The 18,764-nt window shown below is 38.9% G+C and overlaps 1 protein-coding gene across 8 annotated transcripts in view; it reads right to left on the minus strand.

The window, feature by feature from the left end:
- CACNA1A (calcium voltage-gated channel subunit alpha1 A) overlaps positions 1-18,764 on the minus strand; it is a 340,921-nt gene that overhangs the window by 75,802 nt on the left and 246,355 nt on the right. For all 8 annotated transcript variants that reach the window (XM_067463748.1, XM_067463751.1, XM_067463749.1 and 5 more), the window contains 7 exons: positions 16,483-16,579; positions 15,020-15,180; positions 13,565-13,705; positions 10,179-10,380; positions 7,285-7,449; positions 6,775-6,885; positions 277-360 (listed from right to left, as the gene is read on the minus strand). In XM_067463748.1, the coding sequence (XP_067319849.1) occupies positions 277-360; positions 6,775-6,885; positions 7,285-7,449; positions 10,179-10,380; positions 13,565-13,705; positions 15,020-15,180; positions 16,483-16,579 (961 nt within the window). The remainder of the gene's footprint in view (positions 1-276; positions 361-6,774; positions 6,886-7,284; positions 7,450-10,178; positions 10,381-13,564; positions 13,706-15,019; positions 15,181-16,482; positions 16,580-18,764) is intronic.

Consider the following 18,764-nt stretch of genomic DNA (forward strand, 5'->3'; position numbering starts at 1 on the left):
TGGTTGTTTGCACTTTGAGGACTTCTTCTGGGTAACAACTAAAATGTTGCCACTATTATGTGCTGACTAATAAGAACTCCACAGGATTATTTGCAAACTGCTTACTCTGGATTGCACTACCTTTATGCTGCTCCTTTCTGGATTTTTCAGCCCCATTTTAGTTGGGTATTTACTTCAATTGAATGAGTGAACCTCATATTTCATTTTTTGCTCCCCACTCCCTGTAGAATGCTTCCCTCCCCCAGAGTGTTATCCCCACCACAGTTTTGAACTTACCCCAAACTCTGTCACTAAGATGTCTGTGATGCTACCCAGAACTGTGACAAAATCAAAGATATTCCAGGCATCACGGAAATAATTCTATAAAGGAAGAACAAAACAAAGGACGAAAAGGAACAGCCACACAGCAGCAAACAGGTGACAACATTCAGTCACGACGGAAGCAACAGCAACAAGAACAGAGAAATCACCACCCTAACTACTCCACCTCCCCTCCCCCCAACCATCTCCGGTTGACCTTTCAGATAAACTACATTTCTTGTGATGGGGATTACAAAATAAAATGTAAATAACTTTATGAATCTTCATTCTGTCAACATAGTAATTTGTGTTCATGAAATAGGGTAAACAAAAAGGGATGTCTTACTTTACACACTGTGGTCCCATGGAATCATTTCATTGTCCACCAACGGCTTTAGCAACAGTGAAATTAGGATAAGAGAAAGGTAAGGCTTGCTTGCAAGCTGCTCCCTATGAGTGCTTGAGGCAATGCTCTTACCCTCTAAGGCCTGTGGAACTCTCAGGCAAGGAGCTATCCAACAACTATGTACCCTTCTCTCCCTCACCTTCTTTGCATGGATAGTCACAAGAGCAGCTATAAAAATAAGGACAATGCATATAAGCCCAAAAGTATGATTCCTCCAGCAATTGATTCCCTTTTTAGCCGGACTTCTCCAAGGGGTGAAAACCAGTTTTCTTCCAAATCTGACTAAACAAACCTCTTACAGAGATCTTACATCAGCTCATAAAATCAAATAAATACCAAATAGTAAGGCTTGGGATCAAAACATGTTCTTGAATGATCCCTTGCCAGCAGCATCCAGGTTTAGTAGAGAGTGAATCAGAGTAGAGCAGTGGTTCTCAAACTGTGCTCCTTCGCGTGTTTTGGATGTCAGCTCCCAGAAATCCCAGCCAGCTTACCAGCTGTTAGGAATTGTGGGAGGTGAAGTCCAAAACATCTGGAGAACAGTTTGAGAACCACTGGAGTAGAGGAATGGGAAGTGGAGATCTAAGGCCCCATCTTTAGTACCACAAAATAACCTCTGTCAAGGTGACAAATACTGTTCATTTTCAACTTTTTCTTGCACTTGAGATTGGCAAATAGAGAAGTGGAGTTTGAAGGGGATGGGGATGGCAGCATTCAACAGGTTGGATTTTACCCACAAATCCATTAGGCACTAACTCCAATGCCCATTAATGTTATGTGCTGTCAAGACAATGTTGATTTATGGTTACCTTATCAATGAGATTACTTTAAAACACCTTTTTATTAGCAGCCTACTCAGGTCTTGCACACTCAGGACTGTAGTTTCCTTGATATCTATCTATAATGTAGTCTTTGTCCTTTCCTGACACACTTAATGTTACCAAGCATAATTTTTCCAGCAAGTCATAATATGGATAAAGTGCAATGTCCTCAGTTTAGTCATTTTAGTTTCTAAAGTTTTGGGTTGATTTGCTCTTGCGTGCATTTCTTTGTCTTTTTGGTGGCCCCAAAATCTAATTTAGCACCACATTTCAAATAAGTTCTTTTCCTTTCTGCCTGCTTTCTTCACTGACTTGCATCCATATAAGAAAACTGGAATGGCATGGCATGGATGATCCGGCCCAAGCTACCTATCCAACCGCATCTCTGCCTATGAACCCACCAGAACTTTGAGATCTTCCGGGGAGGCCCTGCTCTCGATCCCGCCTGCTTCTCAAGCACGGCTGGCGGGGACGAGAGATAGGGCCTTCTCGGTGGTGGCTCCTCGGCTGTGGAACGCCCTTCCCACAGACATTAGACTAGCACCATCGCTAATGGTATTCTGCAAAAAAGTGAAGACCTGGCTGTTTGTGCAGGCGTTTGAATAATTAGTGCAATGATTGGTAAATGAACATAGGAATGGAAAAATGGATGACGAATGTGGATTATGTTTTTGATGATGATACAATAGTGATTGGTTATTGTAGTAATTGTTTATTAATTGTGTAATGTGTTAAGTTGTTAACTGTTTTTATACTGTTGCATTGAATTTTTGCTGTCCTTATTGGTTGTGAACCGCTGTGAGTCGCCTTCGGGCTGAGAACAGCGGTATATAAGTAAAGTAAAGTAAGTAAGTAAGTAAATAAATAAATAAATGATCCTGACTTAGCATTTAACGATACACTTGATGATCTTATCTAGCTGCACTTTCAAATCTAAGTATGTGACATCTCTGGTGAATAAACTAAACAGATAGGATGTCAAAATACACCTGATACCCTTGCCAAACAGAAACTTCTGTTTTTCCATATTCTGATCTGACAGTGGTCACTTATTCAGAATATAGGTTTTGTAACATAGTTTTTCATGGTTTATAATGCCCTGCCTAATTTTCTTCTAAAAATGGATAATGGTCAGATTGATAGGTTTTCTACACAGTGCTATTGATATTATTTGGTCAGACTTTTATATCTCTTGAACGCTTTTGCTATTTTTTTCACTTCACTATTAATGTCATACCATTTCTTCTTGTTATTTCCAGAGAAAGAAATATGTAATCTGTCTGAAAATGTTCTATTACTATATATGGCTACCTGTATATTTGTATTTTATTTTAAGAGGACTAGATGTATGTTGTGTATTGCAGGTTGTGTCTGCACTGTTTGTTTCTGATAAGGCCAACTGGCTAATCAATAAAAAAATGTTGTTCTATTACTATCCATATTAGCTTGATTACACAAATGTATATGCTTTTTTGGCTTTATAACTTGTAACTTCTTTTCATTCATGCTTCTCATATTCCATGTTTCTATTACATAAGTTGTGCAACTTCAGACTTTCATATCTGGATGTGTCAGCAGTTGAACATTCTTTTGGCTTTAGCTTAGTTGTTATTCATCCTTGTCTTTTGCTGTTCTTTTGTAATTGGTTGAGTGTCATCTGACCTGGGGAGAATCTTCTCTTCTAACAGTATCCCTTGCTTAATTTTGGATTGTCTTACCACGGTGTTTTCATATGAAAAGACATTCAGAAGTATTTTGATGACAAGAATTAGCTAAAGTCCCACTGCCACTGGCCCCATCTACCCTGACCTTCAATGCAGTAGCTTCTTTCTACTGCGTCAAACAAATAGTTTCCCTTCTGGAATCCTGGCACCCTTATCACTGGAACTATCCACAATTTTTTTCTGCTGTAGTGACCATTATTCCCTGATAAGAATGGGTGCATCTTAGTCTGGTGTCTTCACTTCGAGCATTTTGCCTTGAGTCATCCTAGCAGGAATTAGTCTTGTAATAACACTGCTTTCAGCCACTCTAATATACTTCTTCCTGTGGTAACTTATACATTCTATGCTATAGGTATTAATTTTCTTACACAACTTCAGTCTATTCTAAAGAGTTTACATCTGCTATTTAAGTTTCTTTCTGGCCTTCTGTACAGACCATAATGGATATAGGTTGCTTCCCCTACATGGAAATGGAAAAGGTATTCCATTCAAAGGGACCAGCTAGGTACAAACTAAGGAAAAAATGGTGTGCATCTTCAATAAAAAGTCCATAGTAAATATTTCGGTTTCCATTTCAAAATTCTTATTTCAGCAGGGATTTCACTGATCTCTAAAAACTCTTAAAAGAAAAACAAAATTGCTACATATTCATAGGAAGAGTTACGTTGATACAGGTCCAGAGGATGCATCTCAAGCCCTTGTTTGTCTAATATCAATGGATTATTTTCCATTTGTATAGCTTGAGTGGCTGGGCAGGATATCTGGAGGTGATAGCCACCGTGTCCGTTAGACCCATATTTTAGCTCATTAAAAGCTAGACGGGGGCTGGCTGAACGGGATAAAGGGTGTAGTTATTGCCTCCTTACAAAAGCCTTTGGAAATTAACTACAGTGCAAAAGTAACTACGAAATATGTACAATGGTTTTCAGAATGGCCCCGGATTACGACTGTGGATGGTGTGATTTTACTAGTAATTATAATGTTTATATGTTTTAATGTGATTTTTAACTCTAATTTTAAATGTTTAAATTTTAAATTTTAACTTAAATGTATGTAATTGTTGTTCTCTAAAGGCATCAAATAGTTGCCATTTGTAAAGCTGCCTTTAGTCACCTTTGTGGTAGAGAAAGGTGGGATAGAAATAGAGTAAATAAATAAATAAAAATAAAAATAGTTAGTTAAAAAGTGTGTGTTTAAGATTTCTCTTTCCCCTCTACACTAAACAATTATCGACCGATGTCCAACATTCCATTTAGGGAGATGTGGTCATCTTCCAGTTCCAAGGATTTCCAGATGAAACTGATTATTTTGATCTATTTCAATCATATTTCAAGACTTGTTATGGAATGGAAATGTCTTTGTCATCTTCACTGGTAACTGCATGAAGAAATGTCGTGTTCTTGGTTCTAACTGGCTTCTAATACCCTCAATTCTAGTATAGTTCTGTGCAACTTTGCAGGGATGGGACTTGGAGGTACTGTTCTAGAGAAGATACTTTCTTCCTCAAAGGTGGTGTTGTGAGATTTCTGATTCCTTGGCTGCTAGCCTAGGGAGTCCCTTAGTGTTCTGCTATTCAATGTATACATGAAACCTCTGGGATGAACTGTTCAAGGGTTTAGCATCATCGGTATGCTGATGAAACCAAGCTCTCTCCTTACCATCAAAATTCAAGCCATTTTTTGGATGGTGAGGAGAAGGGTTTAAATCACTGCATAGCTTCGGAAATCACTGAATGAAGGCAAATTGAAGCTCATTCCTATCATGACAGAGGTGGTTCTGGTCAGTCGGAAAGTAGCAATATTTCACTGAATCTAAGGCACAATTGAATGTAAGACGCATCCCATTTTCGAAGCTTTGATTTTGGGAAAAGGGAATTTTTAAAGGACATCTTTTAGAATTTCCTCTGCATTCATAATATTGTTTCTTTTTTTTTTTTGCTTGAAAGTTGTGTTGTTGTTCAACCTTTCCTGTAGGGTGAAATTCATTGCCCGACTTACCGGGCAAGGCCTGTTGGGGTGGGGGGTGCCCTCCCTCTGGCCATGCTGGTAGCAGGGGCTTCTCCTTCCCAGAAGCCCCTGCGTGGCAGGAAGCTTCCCGCCACTGGGGTCAGCTGGCCAACCAGCAGCCAGCCCCACCCAGCTCCTGGCATTGGCCAGGGGCTGGTTGACCCTGTGTCCAGCAGCCTTAAATAGGCTGCGCAGGGCCGAGCAGGTACCAGGCCTGCTTCGAGTTGTTGTAGAGAAGAAAGGAAGTACAAAGAAACCCACAAGTAATCTATCTGCATAAGTTCATAAAGTATTATGTCTATGGGTCCATTGGGGAGGTAGAGAAAGCACGAAGTGGTGCTTAGCAAAAATACCAGTAAGCAGTCATCTGGGTTGGGATAAGGACAAAATGGTGGATCTGTGGCAGAGCTGAGGCTGGGGCCCTTCCTCCTTATCCTCTTCATTCTTGGAGGTAAGTCAGTTTTGCAAGGAAAAAACACCACAAATCTAAGATAACATCAAATCTAAGGCGCACCCTGCTTTCTAAGCCCCTTAAGCTTAGAAAGGTGTTTACAATTCAGTCAGGGGGTGCTGTGGTTTTTAACTTTGAATATGCTTTGATGGATTTTAACTGTGATTTTTTTTAGTGCTGTTTGTGTTTAATTCTGTTTTAAAGTTTGTATATTTATATATTTTAAATTCTGTACTAATGCTTTTATGTCAAGGCCACTTTTGAGTCCCAATAATAATAATAATAATAATAATAATAATGCAGGAAAAGTACACCTCAGAATTGATAAAATACAGTAAACCGGGAGAAGGGGATTTGGCATATGCTGAATGGGATACACTTAAATGGAAGACATAGATTTATAGTTTGGGGTCTATTCCTGGAAGCAGATGTGAGTGTAGGGTTCAAGTTTCTGCTATGTCCAGCAATGCTTTAGTGCATATAAAGTCTAGTGAGGTTATGGCACCTACTAGAAATACCAGATCTGGCTATTATGACAGAATTCATTTTAAGAATGTTTGGAAACAACCTGCTTGTTAACATAGGACTGGTTACAGGGACAAGACAGCTCCTTTGTTACAACAGCTCTACGACTTACTGGTCCATTTCCGGACACAATTCAAAGTGCTTGCTTTTACTTCTAAAGCCTTATACAGGGTATCTGACAGATGATTCTCTCCTTGTATGAGCCTGCCTGAGATTCCCCCCTTCTCTCAGACCCACCATTTCGAAGGCGTAAAGTGCAAAATAGGGGTCTCACTTTCTAGAGAGGCCAGAATGGCCTCCTTCATCCATAGGCAAAGACTTAATTTTATTCTTTTAAAAATTATTTTAATTATATAATTGTAGTTGTTTTTAATGACACAGAGAGTTTAATTTAATTTCAATACTTCTGATGGTTTTTACTATATTGTATTTGTTTCACTTGAGTCCTCGCATTAAGGGAAAAATGGGAAAAATAATGACAATAATAATAATAATGCTACTACTACTAATAATAATATCATCTAGCAAGAGACACACTTACCAACAATCCAAAGGCAATGATTTTCAGGATACACTCCAAAGAGAACAGGGCAGTGAAGACCATGTTGAAATTCTTTAGTAAATGATCGTATACATGTGTGGCATTGTAGAACTATTTGAGGTGGAGAAGAGAGAGAGAGAGAAAAGGAGGGAGAACTTAGTGGCAAAGAATGAAAAAAGGTCAGGACAGGAGACACTGGTGACAGGATCAATGCTGGCAAAGGTTCAAAAAGATTTCTGGGAAGGGTAGTTATTCCTTTTAAGCCAGTTAACAAGATCAAAAAGATACAAAGTTCTACAAGGAGCTTAAAAGGTTTTGAGGAGCTTAAAAGGTTTTGAAATTCTATGGGTTTCAACAGTATCAACTTCTTTAGTATCCAGGGTCAAGTAGCTCAAGGAATGAGCTATGGAATGAGATATGGCCAGGACAACCCCTCCCTCCCTGTGATATACAACTGATGGATCCCATGTAGGTACTGGCAACTCATAGTACCATTTGGCTCCTACTTACTTTCATCATTAAGACAATGGTGTTTAGGGCAATCATGGCCATAATGGTGTATTCAAAAGGAGGGGAAACCACAAACTGCCACATACGGTACTGAAAACTTTGCTTGTTCTGAGGCATGTGCCGGGTGAGTGGCTTGGCGCTGATGGCAAAGTCAATGCAGGCTCGCTGTGAAAAGAGGAGAGAATCATCAGTACAGGGGTCTCTTTCAAGAGGCAAAAGATAATAAGAAGAATTGGCAAGTATGGATTTCTTCCACCTTAGACAATTTCATTCCAAACATTTTTTTTTATTTTTTTGTTTTTCACAAAAAGAAGTATCTTCTTGACTTCCAGTATTTTCTTGTACTGAATAAAGAGAGGCAATATTGACTCAGGTCTAAATGAACTGCAGTGGTTGTGCCAGCAAAAATAATGAATAATCTCCTGGGGCAATGTGTCACTATGAATCCTTTCCTCAGCATGCTTGCAACATGGTTGGCAAAAGCTTTACCTGATGTTAATTTTGAAGACAAGAAAACTGTTAATTATTTTAGGATGGCTGTAAATATCATGTAGAAGAGAACAGGAATGCTCTTTGATTGCAGGTGAACTATAAATCCCAGCAATTACAACTCCCAAATGGCAAAATCAATTTTTTGAGTAACGGTCACTCCTTGGGTTACTAGGTGTCTTGTGGCCAAATTTGGTGGCAATTCTTCCAGCGGATTTTGAGTTATGATGTCACTCAAAACAAACAGAGCATTTATATACATATAGATTGATTTTATGAATCTGGCTAGTTCCTCACAATCCTCAAATATGTATTGGTGTTTCCAGAAAATAATGTGGAAAATGGATGTGCAGCACTAGCTCTATTGGAACCTGTGGCATAAATTAATTTGCTCCTGTGAAATAGAACTAATTTTTATGCATGTCTTCAGGCCCATCTCAGAAGCACAATAAGAAAACCTAAATGTTTATGTGTTAAATCCCATCCCCATTCACTTAAGAGGCTCATCCCACTCTGATTTCCATAGGATTTTCAGCTATATTATAACCATAAGGCTTTGTGTTAAGTGAGATATTGGCAACCTACAAAAACCTCAGCCTACTTTCAAAAGCCATCTGCAAGTGATATAAATTCAGATCTCGCTGTAAATTCAGACCTTCCAAGAATAATGTGTCTCTCCCCCAGCAGCTCACTGGGTGAAGAGGGGGGGGGGGGAGAGGGAGAGGGAGAAGAGGTTACAGAAAGAGACAGAGAAATAAAGGGTACCTACCCATTTCTGGCACAACATCTAACCACTAGTAGCATGCAAATCTTGACAGATGAAGACAACAGAATCGGGCTTATGCTGAATTTGGTCAATGGTCTATACAGTTCCAAATAATCTATAGCAGTAGGACCTCTCAGGCTATCTGATATGGGGAATGCCAATTCTAGCTTTCCGGTGTGCCAGCACTAAACTTGTTTTCTTTGGGTACATCTACAGGATACCCTCCAGGCTTTTAGACCTTTCCAAGCCCTACCTGGAGATTATTGGAATTTTACTCTGGGGTCTTTTGCATCAGTGATTCTCAACCTGTGGGTCCCCAGGTGTTTTGGCCTAAAACTCCCAGAAATCCCAGTCAGTTTACCAGCTGTTAGGATTTCTGGGATTTGAAGGCCAAAACATCTGGGGACCCACAGGTTGAGAACAACAGTTTTGCATGCAAAGGATGTGATCTATCACTCAGAGAATGTGATCTTCACTATAAAAAAGGCTCTCAATTGTGTTGTAAGAGACAGCAGTCATTTCTCATGGACATCTGGCTGAAATTACAGATATAATTCTTTTTAAAAATATTTGAAAAATGGTATAAAATGTGTATTTTGAATGTTGGGAAACCCTGACATGGAGAATCCTGGACTGATGAGGGTCTTTGAAGCTTGAGACTCCTTCTGTAAAAAAACTGACACATTTTTCTGTACATACAATATTATTCTGTGAAAAAATATTATCTTTAGAAAGTGCTGTTTGTGGCACAGACAATGCTGCTTTCTCCACATACACTAAAAGAAATACATTTTTTGTAGAATATGTATTTGTGAGAACTGAAGAGTATTCAAAGACTTTCTTGCATTGGGAAGGACATTGTTAAAATCACTTGTTTCTTCCTTTGGGAATGAAATTAAAGAATTACATCCCTTGTTGAGACTAACTACATCCCTTGTTGAGACTAAAGAATTACATCCCTTGTTGAGACTAACTATGACCATATTTTAAAAATAAGAATAAGAAAACTGGATATATGTGTGCCACTGAGTTGAAAGCAGAATTAAAAATAAGAAAACTGGATATATGTGTGCCACTGAGTTGAAAGCAGAATTTCCTTCCTCTACTATGGATGGAAGAATAATTGTTGACACCAAAGAATAATTGTTGACACCAATTGTTGACACCAATACTGATTTCTTCTGGTCCTCATGTCAGAAATTTTGCTGTTATTTCAAAAAGACATAGCTTAACCAAGGCATATTATATATCAAGAGCGTGAGATTCTTTACATTATAGATTTTTAAAAATCTAATTTTAAGTGTCATTTATACATTCTGGAAGCCTTCAGTACATGACGTATTACCATGAGGAGTGCTTTTTTAAAAAGCAGATTTTCTATAACAAATCTACTTTTGACTCTATGAACACATTGTCAACAAATTTTCATTACTCCCAAGTTACAGGATCAACTAGTAAAACCCGTCTTTAACCAACCTTCCACATCCCAACAGACTATCTTTCTACCAAACCAACATTTTGAATCTGCCATGAAGAAATGGGTGACAACCTTCATAAATCTTTTGGAGTTTTCTGTCAAACTAACATTTTAAGGGACTCTGCCTAAGGGTACATTGTCCATTCCCAACACATGCCACACCTCATTCTTCTCCAGGCTGTACTCCTCCATCATCTTGTCCCCCTGCTCCTGGAAGGTGATGATGATTAAGGCCACAAAAATGTTGACAAAGAAAAATGGGAAGACCACAAAGTAGACCACATAGAAGATGGACATCTCCATGCGATAACCAGGGCTGGGGCCCTGATTCTCATATGTAGCATCCACCGAGTGCTTGAGGACACTGCAGAAAAGACAAAACAAGGAGGGATGGAAATAGGAAACAAGGGAAAACAGAGATAACTTGGTGAATTATCCATCAGATTCACTGACAGCAGCAGCACCCAATGCTTCTGAGATAGGTTCCAGATATTCAAAATTCAAGTCAATTTGGGATAGTCTGCCTTACATCTTACATTCCAGGACAATTTGGAATTCTAATTCAGATGGCCATGTTACTTAAATCAGCTGCAAGATCTAGTGTAGCTTTTGAGATCCTTATCAATCAGTGAGATGAATCTTGATAAACTCTGGTCCAACCAGGTCAGCAAAAGTGGCAACTGGAAGAATTCACTGTAGATGGGAATGAGATGGATGGGAAGACAGCACTTACCTCTTCCTCTGGGGTGCATAGAGGAAGAGGAAGGTGCATTCATTCAGACTGATTCTCTTTCCCATATGATTGTCAATGCAAGCACTGGTACATTTAAGTGTGATACCTTCTAACAATTCTGTGCTTTTAAAAACTTAACAAAAAATTCACAAATCTGTAAATCAATAAAACACAACTTTAGCTTCTCCAAAATGAAAGATCAGTCTGAAACACCAAACATTACATTCCAAACATTGTATTGTCGAAGACTTTCATGGCCGGAATCACTGGGTTGTTGTAGGTTTTTCCGGGCTATATGGCCATGTTCTAGAGGCATTTTCTCCTGACGTTTCGCCTGCATCTATGGCAAGCATCCTCAGAGGTAGTGAGGTCTGTTGGAAGTAGGAAAATGGGTTTATATATCTGTGGAATGACCAGGGTGGGACAAAGGACTTTTGTCTGTTGCAGCTAGGTGAGAATGTTTCAACTGACCACCTTGATTAGCATTTGATGGCTTGGAATTGCCTGGGGGGAATCTTTTGTTGAAAGTGATTTGATGTGCCTGATTGTTTACTTTCTGTTGTTTTGCTGTTGTAATTTTAGAGTTTTTTAATACTGGTAGCCAGATTTTGTTCATTTTCATGGTTTCTTCCTTTCTGTTGAAATTGTCCACATGCTTGTGGATTTCAATGGCTTCTCTGTGTAGTCTGACATGGTGGTTGTTGGAGTGGTCCAGCATTTCTGTGTTCTCAAATAAAATGCTGTGTCCAGGCTGGTTCATCGGGTGCTCTGCTATGGCTGATTTCTCTGGTTGAAGTAGTCTGCAGTACCTTTCATGTTCCTTGATTCGTGTTTGGGCGCTGCGTTTGGTGGTCCCTATGTAGACTTGTCCTCAGCTGCATGGTACACGGTAGACATTCACACCTAGCTGCAGCAGACAAAAGTCCTTTGCCCCACCCCAGTCATTCCACAGATATATAAACCCATTTTCCTACTTCCAACAGACCTCACTACCTCTGAGGATGCTTGCCATAGATGCAGGCGAAATGTCAGGAGAAAATGCCTCTAGAATATGGCCATATAGCCTGGAAAAACCTACAACAACCCAGACATTCCAAACATTGTTCTTTGAATGTCTGTGATCAGAGTTTCAAAAATGCTTGTCTCTGTGTGTGTTTTCTGCAAATTATTAAATAAATGCTATTGAGTTTTAAGATCTGTGTGCCACTTTTCTGTCACTGTAACAGGTCTTTTATAATAAGCATTTAATTTTAGGGATTAACTGGACATTGTATTAAAGACATAGGCATTAATAAGGCCCAAGATCCTGCACATTTTTAGTGTAGCATAAATATACAAGAACAGGTATACTTGCTCCTCCAGTTGTGTAAACAATTACACAATGGATGTTATAGTATTGATCTCATCCACTGAATGATAACAAAATAGCTACCACTCACCAAATCAAAAATGAAGAAGAGACGGATGTGTGTGTGCTTGCAAAAATGTCTGTAGTCCATAGTACAGCAACTTGTAAGGAAGTACAATAATCTGCACAACTATTTTGAAACTAGTGCAATACTTCAACAAAATTCCAGCTGTGTCTTCATTTTTGTGGTTTGTGGTGAGGTTTGTTTATTATAGGAAACCCCTCTCAATTGGGGAAAGAGTGTTTACTATGCTTTTCCCCAACTCATGTTATACTGCTAAATGTCTCCTCTGCAGATAAGAGCTAAGATTTCTTTCCCAATTGGTGCTGATCGCACTGTAGTTCTTATATATATACACACATAACAGGAGGCTTATTACTGTTAAAACTAAGTTGGCATGGTACAGTGGATTGAATGTTGGCCTTAGGACTAGAGATTAGAGTTTGAATCCCCTCTTGGCCATGGAAACTCAGTGGGTGACCTTAGGCAAGCCACACTCTCTCAGCCTTTGAGGAAGGTGATGGCAAACTACTATCATAGGAGACAAATAAGTCACTTTATATTGGAAAACTGATTTGAAGGCACACAGAACTAAAAAAGAGAATTGTTAGACTTACCTTATGTTAGACTACATAAATGGGGTGGGGTGTTTTCCAATAAAAACTGGTCCCCTAGCCCCCACCTAGTGTTAAAGAAAAAACAAGACCAAATACAAATGCTAGCTATTTCTGCAATGTAATGTGTAGTGTGAGGTCTTAGGCACTGCAAGTTGTTTTCATTCTAGAAAGGGACACCTTTGTTGTACCTAAGTATTTATTATGGTCATGTTTTTCCTTACTACTGTACTAGATAAATGTAAACAACCTCTGCTTTTGGACACTGGATATAAGTTACAGAGAACTAAAAAGTTATGAGTTACAAGGAAGAAATACAGGTATGTGTCACAAAGGAGAGAAATCATTTCTCAATTTCACTTATGAATTCCCTCTGATATCCCTACTCTCTCCGTAATGTGCAGTGGTACATGGATACTGACAAAAATGAGATCCCCATTAAAAATCCAGTGAGACATTTTCAGACTTAATATTTTAATAAACCTTGAACCTTGGCATTCCAAATGGAGAAGGTAGATGCCTTGAACTACAAAGCTCCAAGAAAAATCCACCCACATCCTTATCTTTAATGTACACAGTATGCTCTTGCACTTTCTCAGGTTTTCTATCAGTTGTGAAAAGAAATGAATTCCACCACTTTTTACTTTGAATGGAGCTTTCAAATGCCAAGGAGTAAACCACAGCAAACAAGTTTAGGTGAAGATCTCAGCACCTCTCTAAGAGCAACCAGCCATACAGTAAGAAGTCCCACCATCATCTAGAAGAGAATCCTCATTATCTTAAATAACTTACTCTGGCCAACCTTCTCCTGTAGACACAGTGAAGAGAGTAAGGAGCGCCCACAAGACGTTGTCATAATGGAAATCATATTTCCTCCACTCTCGTCTCTCAGCCTTCACTTCATTGTTCTTCTCGTAGACTAAATATTCTCCCCTGGGGAAGAACATCAACAGAAATACTCAGAGCCATACTTACACACTACAGAGAATGGGCAATTTTGCAGGACTCCAGTATGGTGTGAGTGAAGAATAGTGGTCAGACCTCCAGTCAATGTGAGAGTGAAAAGAATCTATGTTCTAAGACTGATTCAGAAGAGTTAATATTTAACCAGAAAAATTCCACTGGAACCCTCAGGCTGACTTAAACTCACTGGCCACAAGTGCAGTTGAATTACACGATGTCACAACATTTGAAAACATTTCTGTTCCTGATTTGAAAGTGTTATATCCTGTTTAATTGTGTGGTACTTATTTTGAAAATAGCTGTTTTAATCCAGAAACTTAGTTTTTGTGGCTGCCACAAACTATGTTGAATTGGTTGAGACTATGAAATATTCACTGAAAAACTATAGCAAAATTTGCTGACAGATGACCCGCAAAAACAAAGGTTTTGCAGTTTTAGGAAATGGCATGTATAACCCAGGAACAAAAATGATCTTACATAGTGTTATTTCATGTCAGCATTATAAGTTCAAGCTGTATACAGCACAATTTGTTTAATTAACATAATTAAACATAATTAATTAAACATAATTAACATATCCATTTACCTGGGAGTAAGCCCCTCTGGACTTAACAAGACTTACAAGTGTGTGTGCGTGCTTGTGTATCTAAGTTAACTGCCAATGTCTAAATGCCAGTCTGAGTATTTTATAAAGCTGGGGGTGGGAGGAAATAACCTGGATGAATTAGGGAGGAATGCAGAACTACTGAGGGGAGGTGGTGAGGAGGGCTCCAAGACAATTCATGATGGGTTGAAGGGGGCTTAAGAATGACTTGAGACAAGGGACATGCGCGTGCTTTCATGATGTATCTATGGGGTAAGTAGAAAATCTGTGGAATTTTTAGCCACACCTCCATTCAGCAGAAATTATTAAACAAAAGAAAATGGGTTTCTGTAAATTGTCCGAGCTGTATGGCCATGTTCCAGAAGCTTCTGGTTTTTTTAAAACAGTATTTCAATTTGACCCATGAGTTCAACATCTTCTCAGATGTCCCTATTCAGATTCATTTCCTCCCTCATTACTTTCTTCATCAACCTACTTGCACTTTTTATGGCCTTTGGATAGGCCATATGAATGTATACACAAATCTAACTTGGATTTTCTATCCATTATTTTATTATGTTTTATTTTATTGTTTAGCTGAACAGCCATACGACCCCAGAAAGGATTATCGTGCTATATGGAAAAGGAGTTAAGTTAGGCTCTGGAAGCAAAAGAGTGGCAGACAGATGGAGGCCTCATACCTGCAATCCTTTTCAAACTCCTTTGACTCATCAGTGCAGTAGAAGAACTTGCCCTTAAAGAGCTGAACAGCCACCACAGCGAAGATGAACATGAACAGCATATATACAATGAGTATGTTGAGGACATTTTTGAGTGAATTTACCACACAGTCAAAGACAGCCTAAGGAAAAGCAGAAGGCACAGTAAGGGTTTGCTTAGGAAATCATCACCATCATAGTCTACTGCATTCCGCTTTTCTGAAAAACCCCACCCCACCCTCACAGGAGCTTATGAAAGCTGGGAAACCCCCCAGAAAAAATAACTTTTAAATCAGGTAAATTTATAAGCAGTATGAAACAAAGTATCAGCAAAAGCCATGGGAAAAGAGAGGGAGAGTGCAACAGATTTCCAGAGGGAATGTATTCCACCATCTATCTGTCACCACTGAAATGGCCCTGTCTCTTCTATCTGCTCATCTAATTTCACCCAACAATGGGACAGAGAACAAGATTTCTAAAGCCAATCTCATGGGCTGGGTAAATTCATGGTGAGGGAGTCAATAATAAACTGTTCACATAAGCTCAAAAAGATCTCCTTCATTAAGTCTATAAGCATTACTCCAAATATCCTGAACATCAGCGTCCAGAGAACAGAGAAATGACTTATCTCTACATAGAGGGAAGCCATTCTTTTAGTTATTTCCAGAGGGGTTCCTGTGTTAGTCTGTTGCAGTAAAAAAACAACAGAGTCTGGTGACACCTTGAAGACTAATACAGAAGAAGCATTCATGGACTAGAGTCCACTTTGTCAGATTCATGAAGCTTTATGCTCAGTTTTTCAGTTATATATAAATATAGGTATGGAGGAAATTGTTTTTTTTTTAAATGAAGTCAAGGGGAAATGAAATGCAACAAATACTGATTGTGGCAATTAAATTAAAGCTTAAATGTATGTAAAGTAAGCACAGTGATCATTCACAGCGCAGTGTTGATGATAAAAAAAATATCATCAATGCTTCATGCATTTGATGAGGTAGACTCAAGTCCAAGAAAGCTGATGTCATCATAAATTTATTAGTCTTTAAGGTGCCACAAAACCCCGTTACCTTTTATCTTGCAGAGCTGCTGTCTCTTTAATAGTTCCATGACAGATAAAAATTAATAGCAGCAGCTTATCCGGGCATGGAGAGACTGGGAAAACTTTGTACCACAGATAGCAGAGGCACAGGAGTCCTGCTAGAAAAAACAGGTGCAATTAACATGCCCTCAGTCCAAATGACATTGTCAATTAGAGGTGCATACAGAAAAAGAGTAAGGGATGTTAGTTGTGAACCCCTCCTCTCTTTCACTGTTTCACAGCATTCTCATTCTAACCACGCCCATGTGACTTTCTCTTTTAAATACTGTTGCATACGCATACACCCACCCCCTTGAACAACAACGATGCCAGAATGCATCTTCGTATATTTGCACTGTGCACATACCTTGAGCTTTGGCAATCGCTTGATTGTTTTGAGAGGTCTGAGGACACGCAGAACACGCAAGGATTTGATGGTGTTGATGTCTTTCCCTTTACTGCCTCTGTAGAGAGATGTTAGGTGGGGACAAAAGAGCAGAGAAAGACAGTGAGACCCATGCCTTTATACTGGTAGGGCTGCCAAAGGGACATATACTCTCATACCATCTGCTGCTTTGCAGCCATTGGCTGGAACAGGGTTGTATAATACCAATGAACTACTCCTAAGTTATTCTGCACTGCAATCCTCTTGGGGAAGGGAGGGGGCATCCACATTTATTTTAAGGTCTTGCACAAAAGATCCACATTACAAGATTTCTAAATCTTCCGTTTTCAAAATGAAATGTTTTGCTTTGAAATTATTTTGTTTTACTTGCCATGCCCATCTGCTCCAAATGCTAATCCACTGTACATACCTACTCTAGCAGATTCTTGACTTCCCTTTATATACTTTCAATTCCATCTACCCCTTTATCTCTTCAGGTGCTCTTTCAATATCTCTCCATTCACCTGATCAGTTATTAATCCCCCAAGAAATGCTTTAATCCAATGACACTGAAAGGTTTAGAACCCTGTTGTTGCCAGGGAGACAGCATATCCAGTCCCATGGCCTCTGCTCGGCATATAAGAAAACAGGCTGGTGATGTTTCAAAGCGTATTTTTTTGCTTCACAGCCTCCCTGATTCCTTACACTGTCTCTTGTTACCAATAAAAACAGATGGTGTTGTGATGCATAGCTTTATTGAGGGGTTCAACGTGTCTTTTCCCCAGATGTTCTTTATAAGTACTTGGTAAACAGCAATAGTTTTTTTAAAAAGTGCTCAAATTAGTTTCCATTTCTTTCCAAATCCCAGAACTTGCCAATAAAGTAATCCTCATTGACAGCACCACCACTGTGTTGTAGTGTGTTATCTATCCTTCTCTGTTGTTCAGTATTGTCTTTTCCAAATCTTCAAAGTAGTATGGTTATCTCAATGGGTTGAACCCTTGTACCGGCAGGACTGAAGACCAACAGGTCAGAGGTTCGAATCCAGGAAGAGTACAGATGAGCTCCCTCTGTCAGCTCCAGCTCCCCATGTGGGGACATGAGAGAAGCCTCCCAGAAGGCAAAACATCAAAAACACCCAGGCATCCCCTGTGCAACATTCTTGCAGATGGCCAATTCTCTCACACCAGAAGCGACTTGTAGTTTCTCAAGTCGTTCCTGACACACACACACACACACACTCATAACCCAATGGTACAGTGAAATGTACACACATGGTGCATATCAATATCTCGCCTAATGTATTTTCCAATTATATTTTTAAAATTCTCCTGTCAATTGACTATACATTCATGTGCACAGTATACAGTTATATCAAAATGAAAAACAATTAGCATGTGTATGGTTGTGCCACTGATTTTCTCACACAAGAAAAATAGCAAAGAAAGGAGTCGTATCCAGCAAGAACAGTTTCAAATATATGGTGCTGTTTTTACTACAAGAAACCACAGTGAAAGCAAATATGTTAATATTTGTAGTTTGTCATTTTTATAAATGTCTTACGGACAATAATACCTGAATGGAATAAATACAGGAAGATAAGCTTACAAATATGCAAGTGAAATACCAATTGGAGTAAAAGGAAGATCTACAGAATAATCCAATTCTCAAAGCATACACCTGATACATTGTCAAAGGCATAAAGTATTTTTTATTATATTCTTAATGAATGGCACTTACCAGTATTATTCAAAAGAGACTTTACTCCTTCATATTTATGAAACTGACCAACAATTAGAAACACTGAAAAAATTTCCTAGTAAAGCTTCCCTGGAACTGTGGCACTTTGGAAGGTAGAAGAGTGGACAGCATACCTGAATGCTTTTTATGTAAAAAGTTCTTTGCATATGGGGAGCTAGCCCATTAGTAATAATGGTTTTAGCTCAGCCTTCTTCAGACACAGAAATGTTCTGACATTGAAGAGATTAAGTCTGAAATAGTCCACTCCTTAGTAGATGACTATATCATTATAAACATTTGCATTGCTTCATATTCTCTGTGCAGACGGATACTCTAGAAAACATTATCTCCAGCACTGAACTGTAAGGGGAAAGTCCATTTCTCCTCTCCATGCACCACACATTTGCTAACAAAAAATATAAGGTACATGAATCCACTCCAATGGTCTCAACCCCATTTATCTCCACTTAAGGTCAACTCTGCATATTTTGGAAAAATGTTATATATCTTCTACAAGAGTACAA

Source organism: Anolis sagrei, chromosome 2 (assembly GCF_037176765.1).
Source record: "Anolis sagrei isolate rAnoSag1 chromosome 2, rAnoSag1.mat, whole genome shotgun sequence".
NCBI lineage: Eukaryota > Metazoa > Chordata > Lepidosauria > Squamata > Dactyloidae > Anolis > Anolis sagrei.